At 40.0% G+C, this 14321-nt stretch overlaps 1 protein-coding gene across 2 annotated transcripts in view; it reads left to right on the top strand.

Moving 5' to 3' along the window:
* The window catches only part of PLPPR1 (phospholipid phosphatase related 1), a 105267-nt gene that overhangs the window by 43726 nt on the left and 47220 nt on the right, over nt 1-14321 (top strand). For both annotated transcript variants that reach the window (XM_018555005.1, XM_018555003.1), the window contains exon 2: nt 6722-6824. In XM_018555005.1, coding sequence (XP_018410507.1) covers nt 6762-6824 — 63 coding nt within the window. In that variant the 5' untranslated portion in view covers nt 6722-6761. The remainder of the gene's footprint in view (nt 1-6721; nt 6825-14321) is intronic.

The following is a 14321-nucleotide window of genomic DNA, read 5'->3' as shown; positions in this document are numbered from 1 at the left end:
TATATATATATAATCTTAAAATGTACTTACTGTTGACTAACTCACCATCTCTGGTGGAAGACTTTCCAAGCATCAACTACTCCTTTGGTACAGTGCTTTCTATGATTAGTTTTGAACTCCCCTCCTGCTATTTTAAAGGCAGGTCCCTCTTTTCTTGATCTTGGCTTTATATAAAACATGCTACCCTCCTGAACCTTATTCACAGCAGCTGTGAAGGGAGCAGTGAGGGGAAGATTTTTACAAGAGGCAGCTTCTGCAGCTAAGGGTATACACTTCAATAAGCATATCTAATGTTTGGTGCTGTATACTCCCCAAAAATAATTTAACTTCAGCTTTAGGTTTTTGGTTGGTGTTGGAGACTTTAATTGCCTAACCGTTTCTTATGTCTCCCTGGGACTTAGGCAATTAAATCTGTATACTGTACTTGAGTTCCTAGCTCCTGCAGTCAGTTTTAGAAGTCCCAATCTTCCTTTTAAGTTAAGGAGCATGCAGAGTGAACTAGAAACCCCATTGCTTGAAAAGGTGGTGAGGGGGATTTCCCTTGCTAGAGTCTATCAAAATCTAAGAAACCAGTGGGTGACTCACCAGACTCTACCTGTAGAACAATTAAAAATACTAGAAAGACATTGACAGAATTGCTTATAGTACTGCCTGGCTCTTTTATAACCAGTAGTAAAACTCTCTTGATACAGCCCAGTAGTGCATTCACTGCCAGGGCTTTACTGCTGTTTCTCAGAGTTGCTCATGAAACAGCATGTTATGAAGTACATGAGCTGCTCTGTTCTTTCCCCTCAAGCTGCATGATCCACTCATGAACTGTGATTTATCTTAACTTACACGAAGAAACCCTTTCCTACAATAATGTCGATTAGGAAAAGTTACCTCTCAGCCTATGTTTCCTCTACTTTTGGGGTTGTGCTTAATGGAAAATCTACTAATAATTTTTCTTGTTGTTAATCCAAAAACTTTTACATTTTCTCCAGTTAGACAAACCGTAATACAGATTACTTAGCTAGGGATTGAAAGCTTTACAAGATAATGTGTTTAAGGACCCATTGATGATGATTTTAGCAATAATGGTGTAACTTTGTTTTCATTTATTATTACATCAAGTATTCATTAAACAGTGCACTGGAAAATGTGTTTTCGCCATTGCCTATATAATTCCAGAATGGCATTCACCATAAAAAACATTGGGAGGAAGATTGACTGCAATGGAAGTGCCAAAAGACTTGCAACATTTTAATATCAGGGTAAAATCTGGTGGCTTTGCCACTCAGCCCTGCTGGCCCTTCCATGCCTTTTCACTAATAAGAATGAGTTGTGGTATAATACATATCCAAGTATATATAAAAGCTTTTCAGGATCACGTGTTTGTAAGGGTGTGCAGGGGGAAATGATCATACTTCAGAGTTTATAAGTGTTTTGCTCATAGCTTTTTCTTAGTCATCAACCCAGTTTGCTGCTAAGATCTTTCACCGGTTTCTTGCCTGCCATTCTCCATAGTACATTTACAGTGGATTTGCAGTGATTTAGTGTAGTAGCTGTCTCTATTGTTTGTCATTCTATAACAATTTTTTCCATACAGTCAGATACATTTCAATACAGTAGGCACTTGTTATTTGCAGTTTTGTTACTAATTCTTCTTAATAGCATTTCTCATAATTCTGTTTAGTGGCTTAGATTGATTTCACTGTCACAAAGAGATTTACCCTATAGAATACTGCATTCAGTGTTGGGACAAGGTTCTTTAGCACCAGAGGTGGCTGCCTCTTCTGCCTACCCCTCAGCCTGGCCCTTACTGAATTTATATTTTTCTTAAAAAGTCACCACCAGCTTTAAACGCATATATTTAAATGTTTGTATGTTTGTTTGCTGCCATGTCCACACTAACAACAACAATTCCAGCAGTGTTTCTCTGCTTGTAAAGAAAATAAAAAAGTAAGATAATGATAAGAATAATTATTTGCGCGTATTGTTGGCAAGAAATAACACTAAAACAACTTTTATTATACCACTGTTATAACTCGTGTCTACACTTTATTTATTGATGTCCTAAACAGTTACAGAGAAGTACAAAGGAACCAGGCTGAAATTAGTAAAAGTATGTAGGGTCATCCATCACTTTATATGGCTCATAAGGAGCCTCAAGAAGTAAGACAATGTGGGACCAGGAGGCCCAAGAGACATAAAATGCAGCAAAAAGTTTTTTAAAAATGCACAACAAAACACAGTAAAGCTTATCACAATATGGTAAAATGGGCAACAAAGATGCACGATAGTATGTATTGTGTTTCAAGCCAATATCTCATACTATATCAATTCATTCAATACAGTTCATCAGATAAATTCTCTACTCAAATTAGGCTAAATATCATCATTTGTCAGATGGTATGCCTGACATTTGATGAGATTTATTCAGACACATGACAAGGTTTTTTCGAATACATAATTGAATTATACTGACACATGATGAGGTGGTATCAGACATAGGAAGAGGGTAGATGGAACAAATGAAGATATTGCCTTGGATGTAGAAAAAAAAAAAGAAAAAATGGTGCCAGTTCAAAAAGGTCAGCATTATGAAAGCAGAGATACATTTTTCTGTTCTTATGTTACTGCTCTTTATTTTCCTTGCTGAAGCATGCAATTCCCAAAAGCTGGAATCAATGCATACTCAGTTTACCCTTTGTGAGTAACCTATGCTATTTCAACAGCCTTTTAGCTATCACAGTGATCAAAAATAAAGCTTTGATTGTTAGTTTATTGCTTTTGAAGAAGTGCATTCTGAGGGGTGGAGCAGATGCTCTGTAGATAACCAATTCATTTTACCTTTTTCTGAACAGCCAGGATAATTGATTCCAGAAAGCAAAATATTGCATGTGAAGGTCTATATTATGATAACCTCTAACTCAGAAAAGTTGTTGTAAAAATTTGTCATGGACATGCAAAGATTACAACTACATGCTGCCTTTTTCTTCTGCATCATGCAATACCATTACATTAATGTAAAAATGGGGGAACATTCTCCATTTCAATTGGAGTGGAGTGGAACAAGCATCAGATACTGCCAGAAAACTGCTATGAGGGGCCATGAGGATGATGCTAATTTTACACTTTGATAATGAGTGCAAAAAGGTCATGTGATTTCTGAGTTGCATTTGAAGTATATTTTATCTCTGAAGTCTTTAAACCAGTTCAACCCTTGCATCTGCAAACCCCTAATGGACCAGGGCAGTATTTACGGTTCATAAAAACTACAAATTGTATCTCACGCTGATAATAAAAACACCTGCTGCATGCACTGATGAATAGTGACAAAGCAAAAAAACTAAAAAAGGATTTGTGCCGCGCTAAATAACTAAAACAATCAATACAAATATGTCTAAAAATAAGTGTACATTCTCATATATAATGCAATATATCTAAATATGTAAAGTCCTTATAGAACCCCACATATGGGTTTCACCCCATATGGGGTTCATGTGTTCCACCCCATATGGGGTTCATATGTTCCACCCCATATGGGGTTCATATGTTCCACCAATACTGTGTTAAAGTTGTAAAAGCTCTTCAATCCACCACTTCACCTATGAGGCTCCAGGAAACAAGCTGCTCACCTTATAAATAGACCTCTTTTCCAAAAGGTCTATATGCACCTTGTGACATTCACAGTCACCTTAAATCCTAAAAAAGAAAGTCATCCACTTCTCCTTCATGTTGCTCATAAAAGGAAAAAAAAATGGAGATCATAGTGCGTACCACTCAATATAAAGTTTAAATAGATTTATTAAAACTACTCACATGTATAAAAAAAATTGACAAGCCACTCAAATAGTAAAGTGTCTGCTGCCTCACACTTCAAGGATAACTCAATCCAGTTGATTCACTAGCTCAGCTCACCTGCTCGCTCGTCTCCCAGGGTGATATGAGCTCAGCTCCAGCAGTGACAGTAACTGCAAACTTAGCAGATTCTTTAACGATTCTTCGATTCCTCTGCAAGTCCCGCCCTATGTGCATTATGTCATGTACCATGTGACTTCATCAGGGGGATGCAGAACGAAATATAACATCACCCAACACTGCAAAAGATTGCTTCTTAATTCATTAACTTTATCTCTGCTAAGCTTCATTAACTGGTAGCATGTGTAATACACCCCCAGGGTTTAACACGGTCCTTGGACCACAGCTGTGGAATTGGCTTTGCTTTTAGAGGGAACGGTATCAGATCGCAGCTCTACCTCCGATGCCCAGGATATTGATAAGGCTTGGAGAGAGCTGCTTCACATCATACCCCGTTCGGCCTGTAACAAAGCAGACAGTATAAACAGGCCTATCGCTATGCGATAGCAATCAGACAGTTCAGTAGGCGTTTAGTTATGCGATAGTTTTACGGTGCAGCAATCAGACAGTTCAGTAGGTGTTTAGTTATGCGACAGGTTTAAGGTGCATTACGGCATACAGTTGATTAGGCATATAACTATGCGTTTGGGGTTAAGTAGCAGTGAATCAGACAGTTCAGTAGGCATATGGCTATGCTATGGTTAAATTGCAGTAATGCAAGTAGTTACATAGGCATATAGTGAGGTAATAGGTTCAAATTGCAGGAAGGAAGTAGTTGTATAGGCATATAGTGAGGAATTAGGTTCTAATTGAAGAAAGCAAGTAGTTGTATAGGCATATAGTGAGGCAATAGGTTCAAATTGCAGAAAGGCATGCAGCTGATTTTGCATGTAGGAACTGCTGTGGAGATCTCCCTACCATAGCCCTGTGACTATGGTAGCAATACTTGCTGTTCAGTGGCTACGGCAGGTATGGAGGGACGTCAGCAGCAATCTCCTTCAAGTGGTGGATCCTGGAGTAGCAGGCCTGTTGGTTTGATCAGCGTCCTGCTTCAACAATAGTGGGACGCCGATCAAACGGTGGATCGAGGCTTTATGCCGACTACTCGGGTGAGTGGGCGCAGTCTCGAGGCGCGCCTGCGCATTGACACCGCCGGACGACAGTGGGAGGAGTCTCGCGGCGGCCCTGCGCAGGTGCGTGCACGGCTCGTTGTCCCCGCCGAGGGGTGTGAGGAGTATCACAGCATGAGTCCACTATACTGAAGATTAATAGACATCCATTAAAAGTAATACTTATAAAATTATAGAAGCACAATAATAAGTAATTTTAAGATGATAGGAACACAGTAACAATCTTATAAGAGTAGTAATATCATATAATAAGATGAAATAAAAATAATCCCATAAATGCTCAATAAATTACAGGCAAAAAACCTAATTATCAGTGTTCACTTATATAACAATCTTAGTGCTCCTATTTAATATTTAGTGCTCTCCAGTTAATCTAATATTGTATGTATTGTAAATCTCTATTTAATAAAAGGTGCAAATTAATTTTTGCAGTAATAAATAGAAACCTTGGATCTTCTCAACAGCCTCTGTCTGTAGCTACCATGGGGTGAGTGAGGCACTCGCCTCAGGCGCAGCTGAGAGGGGGCGCAGCCAGGGCTGGATTGGCTGTGCCCCCCTCACAACTGTTGCCATTGCGAGCACAGGGTGCCATTGGCAACAGGGGCACCAGGCGGCCAACACAGTCCCGGTTTGGCAGGGAGAAGAGGAGCGGAACAGGCTCCAGCTTCTCCTCGGATCCCCACTGCTCTCTCCCGCCTGTATGGGCAGAGGACTCTGGTCCTCAATCTCTTTTTCTATTGCAAAAGGGAAATGTCTGTGGTCTGTTTAGACCCCTAATATTTCCCTAAAACAGTAAAAAAAATAATAATAATAAAAGATAAATTAAAAAAAAAAACACCCCCACGCCCCTCACACACTCATGCACACTTATTACTAGACATGTGCAAAGACTAAAAATTTGCTTCGGACGAAATGAACGGAAACTAAAAATGTTTTCATTGGTTTCGTCAAACGATCAGCGCATTCTGCCACCATCCTGGAGTCAGTCGCATGCCGCACACGTCTGTTGGGGGGCACAATTTTCTGTTCTTGCCTCGGGCGCAAAAGAAGCTAGCTACGGCTCTGCCTAATGTCTTCAGGACTACCAATAATTTGTTATACTCGATGATGCACATTAATGCTTTGGGTCTCTAAAATGAAAAACTGGTAACTGAAATTTTTAGATGAAACTGACACACTGGCTTCTTGCTTAAGATAATAAGCACGATTAAAGCTATTGCAGTTGGACAATTGCAGATTGACTTATTTGCAACAATGACTTTATGTTTTCAATACCAAGGAAACTCATACGTTGTTACTGTTATAATTAACATTTTGTTTCCAAGACAAGCTTGCTGACACCTTTAACCAAGCTTTATAATAAGCAGTCAATATTCTGGTCTAGCAGCAGCACCTGCCCTTCCAAGACTTAATAGGCAGCCCAGGGAGATGACAATGGACCCTATCATGTTAAATGTATGCCTATTATATTATTATTTATTTTTCAAATAAAAGGCAACACTAATTGGCTAAATTCAAAATGTACTGTAAAGTGCAAATACACAATGCAAGTGCAATAATGAATCAAATATTTTAGACTACAAAATCAGATCAGTGAACTAAAAATTCTAAATTGGTTGCTAAGGTTTCATAGCATACGGTGATTGATTTTTTCAGAAAACCGGTAAAGAGAATTTTGCCATTTCCACTGCCGCAAGCTAAACCGGGTTAAAATGTTTAAAGATTTCCATTTTTTTCTTCTCTGTTCCAGACATTTTAGGTATCACAGACCTTTCCAGCTGACAGGCAATGGCTTTGGAGAACAATACCCATCGCAGCTTCTCAATTATACCATGCTTCATCTTTGTAGAGGTAAGTGTGGGGTTTTGTATCGGAAAGCCATAGGGTTGCCATGGTTACAGTCACAGATCAGTAAACAAGGCACCGTAACGCTCCATACTCCGTTGATATCTACTAGATTTTATTCTTATTACATTGCCTGTGTCCCAAAGAAGCCTATGTAACAGCTGGTAGACAATGCATCCAGTTATATAAATATACAGTGGCATTTCCGTCTGTCTGTATACATTATATATGAGATTAATAGCTCACACAATTTAATTTTCCATTGTTAAAACAATAATAACTGCACAGATTCTTTTAAACACATAAGGAAACTATTTATAAGCGTTTAGAAGGGAAAAGTGGTGGTGCAGATCAATACAAGCACAGTTACAAAGAAAATCAATGGGAATTAAGAAAAGCAATGACATCGATCATTAAAATGACACTCGTGCACATCTGTCGTCTAATAGATGTCATGTGTGTTCTGAAAGGGATTTCAGAACAGTGAGACACAAAAACAGTGCTGTCACATTAAATGCTGCAAAGTGATTTTGCTGGGAATTTGCTTATGTACAATCCAGCTATATACAGGAAAATACACTGAGAAAGCAAGTGACAAATTGGAGCATGGCTTCTCACAATGGGAACTTTGTAACCCAGAATCATTTTCATCATCACCATAAGGATCATGCAGGGCTGATAACTTGCTACTAGCTTAAAATTGCTTAAACAGCACTGCCTAGAAGTATTTAGTGTAATCATTGATTAAATAATCCATATTGTCTCATTTAAGATGAGAGACACAAGGTTTTTTCTTCCTGTGTTGTTGAACTGTTTGTGAGAAAATAATGGAATTTGTCAAACTACACTGAAATGTGGATTGTTTATGTAAATTGCAGCTAAGATGACGTAAAAAGCGGTTGTCTTTTATTTTATGAAAACAATTCAAAGGCAGATCTGAATCTTACATATAATACATATTGTGTTTGAAAGCTGAATGAAGGAATGCTTACTTTTCAGTAATTGGGTTTGAAAAATTTGCCTAAAAGGAAAATGTCTGTGTTGTCAATAGTGACTGATTTTCCATTTCATTGGCAGCATGCACTTATTCAGTAAAACTAATCCCCAAATAGGTAAAGTGCACCTTTACCCCATCACTAAAAATCACATGAGCATGCAGCCCTGCATGTCCATGAAATCACCTTACAATCACTAGTTTAACAAAAAAAGGAAAGCATTAAAAGCAAACATATTTGCTTTTACTTACAATGATTGTTTTTTCACTTCCCGGTTAAGTAAGGCACTGGTGATGTAGAGCTAGGGGTCTATTCACTAAGCTGCCGTAGGAAGTGAAGTGAGCAGAACGCTGTTCGGCTATTCACTTCAGGCTGGTACGGCTTATTTCAGCCGTATATCGTCTGAAATGAGCCGTACATCGGATGGCTTCGGGTCGGCCGAACATGCTTAGCATGTTTGGCCGACCCGAAGGGCAGGAGGAGTTCGACTCAGCCGATCCAACATCTGGATCGGCTAAGCCAAACCTCCGGCAGGCTACTTGCTGCTGTACGGTCTATTCTTATAGATGCCGAACAGCAGTGAGTGAATAGTCGAATGCCGCTGAGCGGACCGAGCAGAACAGAAAAATAGTTCTCCATCAGGTCCATCAGCAAAGGGTGGGTGCAATGGTAGTTTACTATTGGCTATTGCAAATTGAAATAGCCAATAGGAATCTAGCAATGCATTCCTATGGCTCCGTGTCAGAATAAAGAAAAAAAAAGAAAAAGCAGTGTATTTCTCCTTGGCGGCCGGGAGCGGGAGACTCCCGGATCGCCCAGGAGAGTTTGCTGTCTGGAGATCAGTGTCCCTGGTTAGCTGGTAACCAGGGACGCTGATCTCTCTGTAAGTGACCGGAGCCAGCCGTAAGATCATGGCGGGCTCCGCCCAGCTATCAGAAGCAGGCTGTCGGCCGGCCAATGGCGGCCACTCGGCCAGCTTCGTCTTTCAGTGCAGCTCGAGCCAAGGCATATGCCTTCTGCTCGACTGAGCTGCTCGGGAGTTCGGGAGCTGTACGGTCTATTGTGAATAGCCCGTACAGCAGCCCTTCGGTTCTACTGAGCCGAAGGGGTCCTGGGGCCGAAGCTAGCCGAAGAATCAGCCGAAGCTACGGCTAGATCCTTCGACTGCTTCGTGAATAGACCCCCTAGACTCACAGATGCATTCAGGGAAGGCTACGTCAGCCGTGCCTTCATAGGAATTTTCATTTGTAAGCTGCAAAATCTTGCGTGATCTCAGGGGAAAGGCATTTTTCCCCCTGAGCCAGCGGTGTGTGTATGGTAAGTAGAGCCTATGGCAAACACTAAAATTGCACCACTGTCTACACATCTGACACACCCAGACACAAACTAAAGTTGTTCATACATCTATAGATTTTTTTTCAATCAGCTTATGATCAGATGGAAAAAGTGCAACAGATTCCCCCATCTATGCTAAACTATGTGGATAGAGGAATCTGCCACTGGGCCAAGCTTTAATATCTTGCTAGTCGACCCCACTGGCTCTCAAAATACATAAACAATGCCTACACCCCATCAGATTGTTCAGGTATTTTGACAGCCAGTGGGGTATATAAAATGAGGCAGAGTTTCATAGAGAATGTACAGCATGGTATATAAAATGAGGCAGCGTGGAATAAAAAATGTACAGTATTGTATACAGAATTAGTCAGTGTGGAATAGGGAATATACAGCATGGCATATAAAACAAGGCAGTTTGGAATAGGAATAATATGAATAGCATGGCTTAGAGAATAAAGTGGTGTGGAATCGGGAACATACAGCAGGGCGTATGGAGTATACTAGAAGATATTTTTGTACCTTAATGCAATGATCAGATAGTGCAGACCCACAATTGATTGCAGTGACAGCTTAGCCAATCAATCCCCCAGTCAGGGTCCCTAGTATGAGGATAGGTCACACTTGCCAGCTGTCCTGAATTTGCCAGGACAGTCCCGCTGTTTAGATAATTGTCCTGCGATGCCTGTGTCCTGAGCTGGGTCCCAGGAACACAGGGTGCTGCTTGTTAAGGGCAGGCCTGAAAATTGAAGGTTCAGGCATCTAACTGGCAGCTGTGGGGGTTGAATAAAGACCGTGAACAGCAGACTGCTGCTGTCATTATTCAACTGCCTGGCATCCTAGCAAGTAACTGGCAGCAGCGGTGGTCTAATAGTTTTAAATGCAGATATACAGCTGGGAGGTTTATGGCACAAAAAGTGAACTTTCTTCAGGCAAAATGTATATCTGTCAGGGTACTGCTTAAGTATGTAGCTCCAGGCTTGCAGCTCCTTTAAGCGGCTCATCTGAGCATTGCACCCTCCCACAGGGCATTTCTCTCTCCCTTGCAGTGATTAACAGAGGGCAGAGAGAGGAGCCACCTCCCCCCTTTTTTTCTTCTTTTTCAATTGTGCTGCTTGAGGTTTTCCCTTTTTTATGTTACCCCAGGAACAGCATTTGGTTCCTAGATGTAATGGAGACGAGCAAAGGCAGATATTTTTAAGTCCAGCCTGAGTGGGAACTATGACACCTGGAGTACACCACTCTAACCTCCCATTACACCCCGCACTTAACCACCATGGTGCAATCCGCCTTCCAAGAATGCACATCAGTTTACAGCAGGATGGCATCACACAAGGAATTTCCTCTAAATGTATCTTTATTTCATACTGTAAAGTCCTGCTTACAAGTTTCAGCCCTATTGGGCCTTAGTCATAGCAAGTGGGTGGCAACCAAGTCTCCTTTCATAGATACCACTGGGATGTGTGTACCCACCCAGGGACAGGATGAGTGGTATTTGCAGGATCACCAGGTGAAAATAAAATTAAAAAAAAAAACACAAAAAAACCCTGAAAATGGAAACTAGTACAGCCACCACATCTAAAGACTGGCAAGCTGCAATATAATACATTTTTGTTCTTGGGTCTCGACATGCTTTATAAATATGCGGATGCTAAAGAACAGTTGCACTTGTATGTGAAATTCCAATAATCCTCCCTTTACCTCTGCATAATAAAGTTAAATGGAGCAGGTTATGATCGCTTGAATGTAAACAGCCATCGCTGGCTGTTTACATTGCTAACAGTTCCCCACTCGTGTGCTGTGAGCGCCGCGCATGAGCGGGGGGAGGGGCATGATGTCTTAAGACCACCTCCTGCTCCTACAAGACTCCCATCCTGCCGTTCAGGAATGGCCATGGAGGTGGTTAAATTGTGTTAGCTGGAGTTCAGATTTGATTTGTTAGTCATCTAAATCTGCTAGTCCATCTAACACTAACCTCTGCACATGTTGACAATGTTGCTGTCCATGGGTAACTCCATTGCTCCTCCATAAAGTAGAACCACTCTAAGACAGGAAGTGTGTTACTGACTGGAACACCAGGTAAAAAAAAAAAGGGCTAAAAAATTGAAAATTAATTCAGCCCCCATATTTAAAGATTGATAAGCTGCAATATATTTGATTCATGATTATGGGTATAGACATGCTTTAAATGTGATTAGTGATGCAGAAAGAAGCTGGGAAATGACACATCACATCCTCCAGGAAGTACATTCCTACCAACCCTATGGCACTATCTCAAATCTAAATGCATGCGATTATATGGAACTCGTGTATAAATGTACTGAACCTTCTGATTTGCAGAGTTTATTTCGGGAGCATCAGTAGCAGTACATTCCGTTTAATAATTTGGGAACAAGAGTTATGGTGAAACGAGTAATGCAGGAATATATTACATAAATATTTCTATTATAAACAATACTAATGAATTATTCCATAGGAAAAATGTAAACTTTTATTAGTAACAAGAGGTAATAAAAAAAAATACTTTTATTAGTAACAAGACACATAAGGTAATATCTGACTATATAACTTATATAATTTATCTACATAAGAAATAGTCAACAAACTCGAATATAAGTATTACATAACACATTCAAAATACTTTTAGGACATTTGTGGAAGTTTGTTACAATCATTTCATATGTATTATATATGTGTTTACTAGTGTTTATTGTGCTGCTTTGTATTAGTAAAAAGCTGTTGAATGTTTTGCTACTTATATAGTCCTTGTCCATGGTCCTGAATTAAAATAGAGGAAATGCATGATGAAAGAAATTTTGAGGGCAGCTACATCTACTTCTTTCTGAAAGTGCTAGTTATCTGTTTCTGGCTGTTATTATTTATGAGTCACTCATGCAGAACATGCATGCAGCTAGTGAAGTCAGAGAAAAGCCAGAATTCCTGATCTCCTTTATTGTTCCATGTTCAGTAAAAGTACTAAAGCCATTGGATCAGCATGGCAGCCAGACAACTAGGATTTCAAGAAGGAGAGGTCAGCAATGGCAGCCTGCATACATATTCCTAGTAAATGTTCCTTTAAAGGCCCATTCATACCACTGGGCTGCTGTAATGCATGTTACGTGCATTGGCGTTCTGTGGCACAATTCATTGTGAATGGCATCCCAATCCCCTTCACAATGTAACTGCATTGCTGTACACTGCAACACCTATACTAGCAAAAATCTAGCAGGCCTAAGTTTTGGTCAGTTGCAGTGCAGTGCATTAGGCAGCCTATGAATGAATATTTAAAGAAGAATGCTAGGGGAAAGTTTTATTAACCCTTGCAGTTGGGCTACTCACCCAAACTGCCGAGCCGACTCCCTGCTTCTCTGCTCACTGAAGTGTGTTTCCTCCTCTTCTACCCAAATGGAATGTTCCTCAGCATCCACATGTATACACTAGTATACAGGGTGATTACACAAGATTCTTAGAACACTACAGAGGAGGGGGAGAGAGGCTTTAGGGACCTGGTCGAAGAACAGGCCGGCAACAAGCCAGCTGGAATGATCGGGTGAGTATAATTTTTTCTTTAGCATCTAGAAACAAAACGAACAGGTAACCCTTGCAAGCCCCACTGCAAGGGTTAATACAATTTTCTCCAGAGAACTTCAACACAACACACATCAACCCATTACTTAACATTGAATGCAGCACAAAGGACTGCTCTAGTCTGAAGGAACCCCTAATTATTGTAAACTATCACATATGTATCTCCTTTTTTTTTTATTTTGTCCATTATATTCAAAATTAAAACTCTTAGGCATTTTTTATGTGGAATGAGAATCAATTTTTTTCCAATCAGAGAGACTGCAGTACATGGATGCAGTACATGGATGAAAATATCTATTGCATTATACAATATTTTTTTGCTCCTAGCCATTATGAAAAAAACGGCAAAAAGAAAATATAAACAACATTATCCAATTAAAAAATCATTTGGTTTATGTTTTATTGGTAAGTTCAATTCTAGCGGCCACATTTTCAGTAGCGTATACAGCTTCTGGGCAATCCTGATTGCCTTTCTGACATGGAATGATTAAGTAGTGTCTGCTCACAACTGCCGAAGCTGTGGTAATGAGCACTTTGTTCCCCTCGCTGTGATGTTTTGCACTTTATTCAGAGGTGTTTATAAACTAGAGTAAATTAGCAATGCAGTACAAACTATATGCCAATCTTTTCCTTTAGTTGGTGGAATACTTTTTTTTTTTCAGTATCATCACCTAAAATGATGAGCGATATGTTAAAGAAAAACTCTAGACAAATAAAAAACATACCCTTGAAACGGGGCTATCCCCACAATGCAAGGGTTAAGTGCTAAGGGGCCAGAATAAAGTAGAATTTCTTACCTTATTCTGGCTCCCTCTGGGCTGCTAGATCAGTCCCCACAGCCTCTTCTCCAGTGGGTTTCAGTGGTCTAAGAACCAATTATGGCATAACGTCTAATGCAGGTTCCATAGACCTATATTAGACATGAGGTTGCTGAGGAACATTCCATAGCTGGAGTAGAGAGGGAGAGAGGTGAGTGCTGACTGCTGTAGGACCAAGGATCAGGTAGGTAAAATAGCTTTATTGGCGTCCCCTAGACAAAACAAGCACTTAACCCTTGCAGTGCAGGGGTTACACTGCAAAGGTAAGTTCTTCTTTAAGAATAAAACCCAATATTCAAAGGACGTTGCATAGAGCATGTCTTAGCTGGTGTATACACAAACCATGTTTGCCCATTTCCAGTTAAGCAAACATTCATAAGATACATAACAAAACTCTAGTCAAACAGCTAAATACACAAATGTGAAGAGTCTTACATGCAAATGGATTTGAGCCATTTTTGTTATCTAAAGTTTAATTAAACCCATGAGCGTAACTATATATCTTTTCTCAATAAATGCAATAATCAATCCAGTGCACTATAGTACATTTGAAAAAAAATTCTCAAAAATACCTTAATTTTGTTGCCATAAACTAGTCACATGACTCATTCATTTTTTCCAGACGGCACTGACAGAAGTGGGGAAGGAGCCAGCAGAAAGACTGCTATGTAGCAGCCTATGTAACACTCCAGGAAGCATTTTAGATCCACACTCACCCATTGGCTCTGTTATGGTCACATGATACAAACACACACACACACATTTAT

The sequence above is a fragment of the Nanorana parkeri genome, unplaced genomic scaffold (genome assembly GCF_000935625.1).
Source record: "Nanorana parkeri isolate BGI_ZX_2015 unplaced genomic scaffold, ASM93562v1 scaffold181, whole genome shotgun sequence".
Lineage (NCBI taxonomy): Eukaryota > Metazoa > Chordata > Amphibia > Anura > Dicroglossidae > Nanorana > Nanorana parkeri.
Note: the sequence above shows the minus strand (reverse complement) of the source record. Positions and strands in the feature narration are given on the sequence as shown.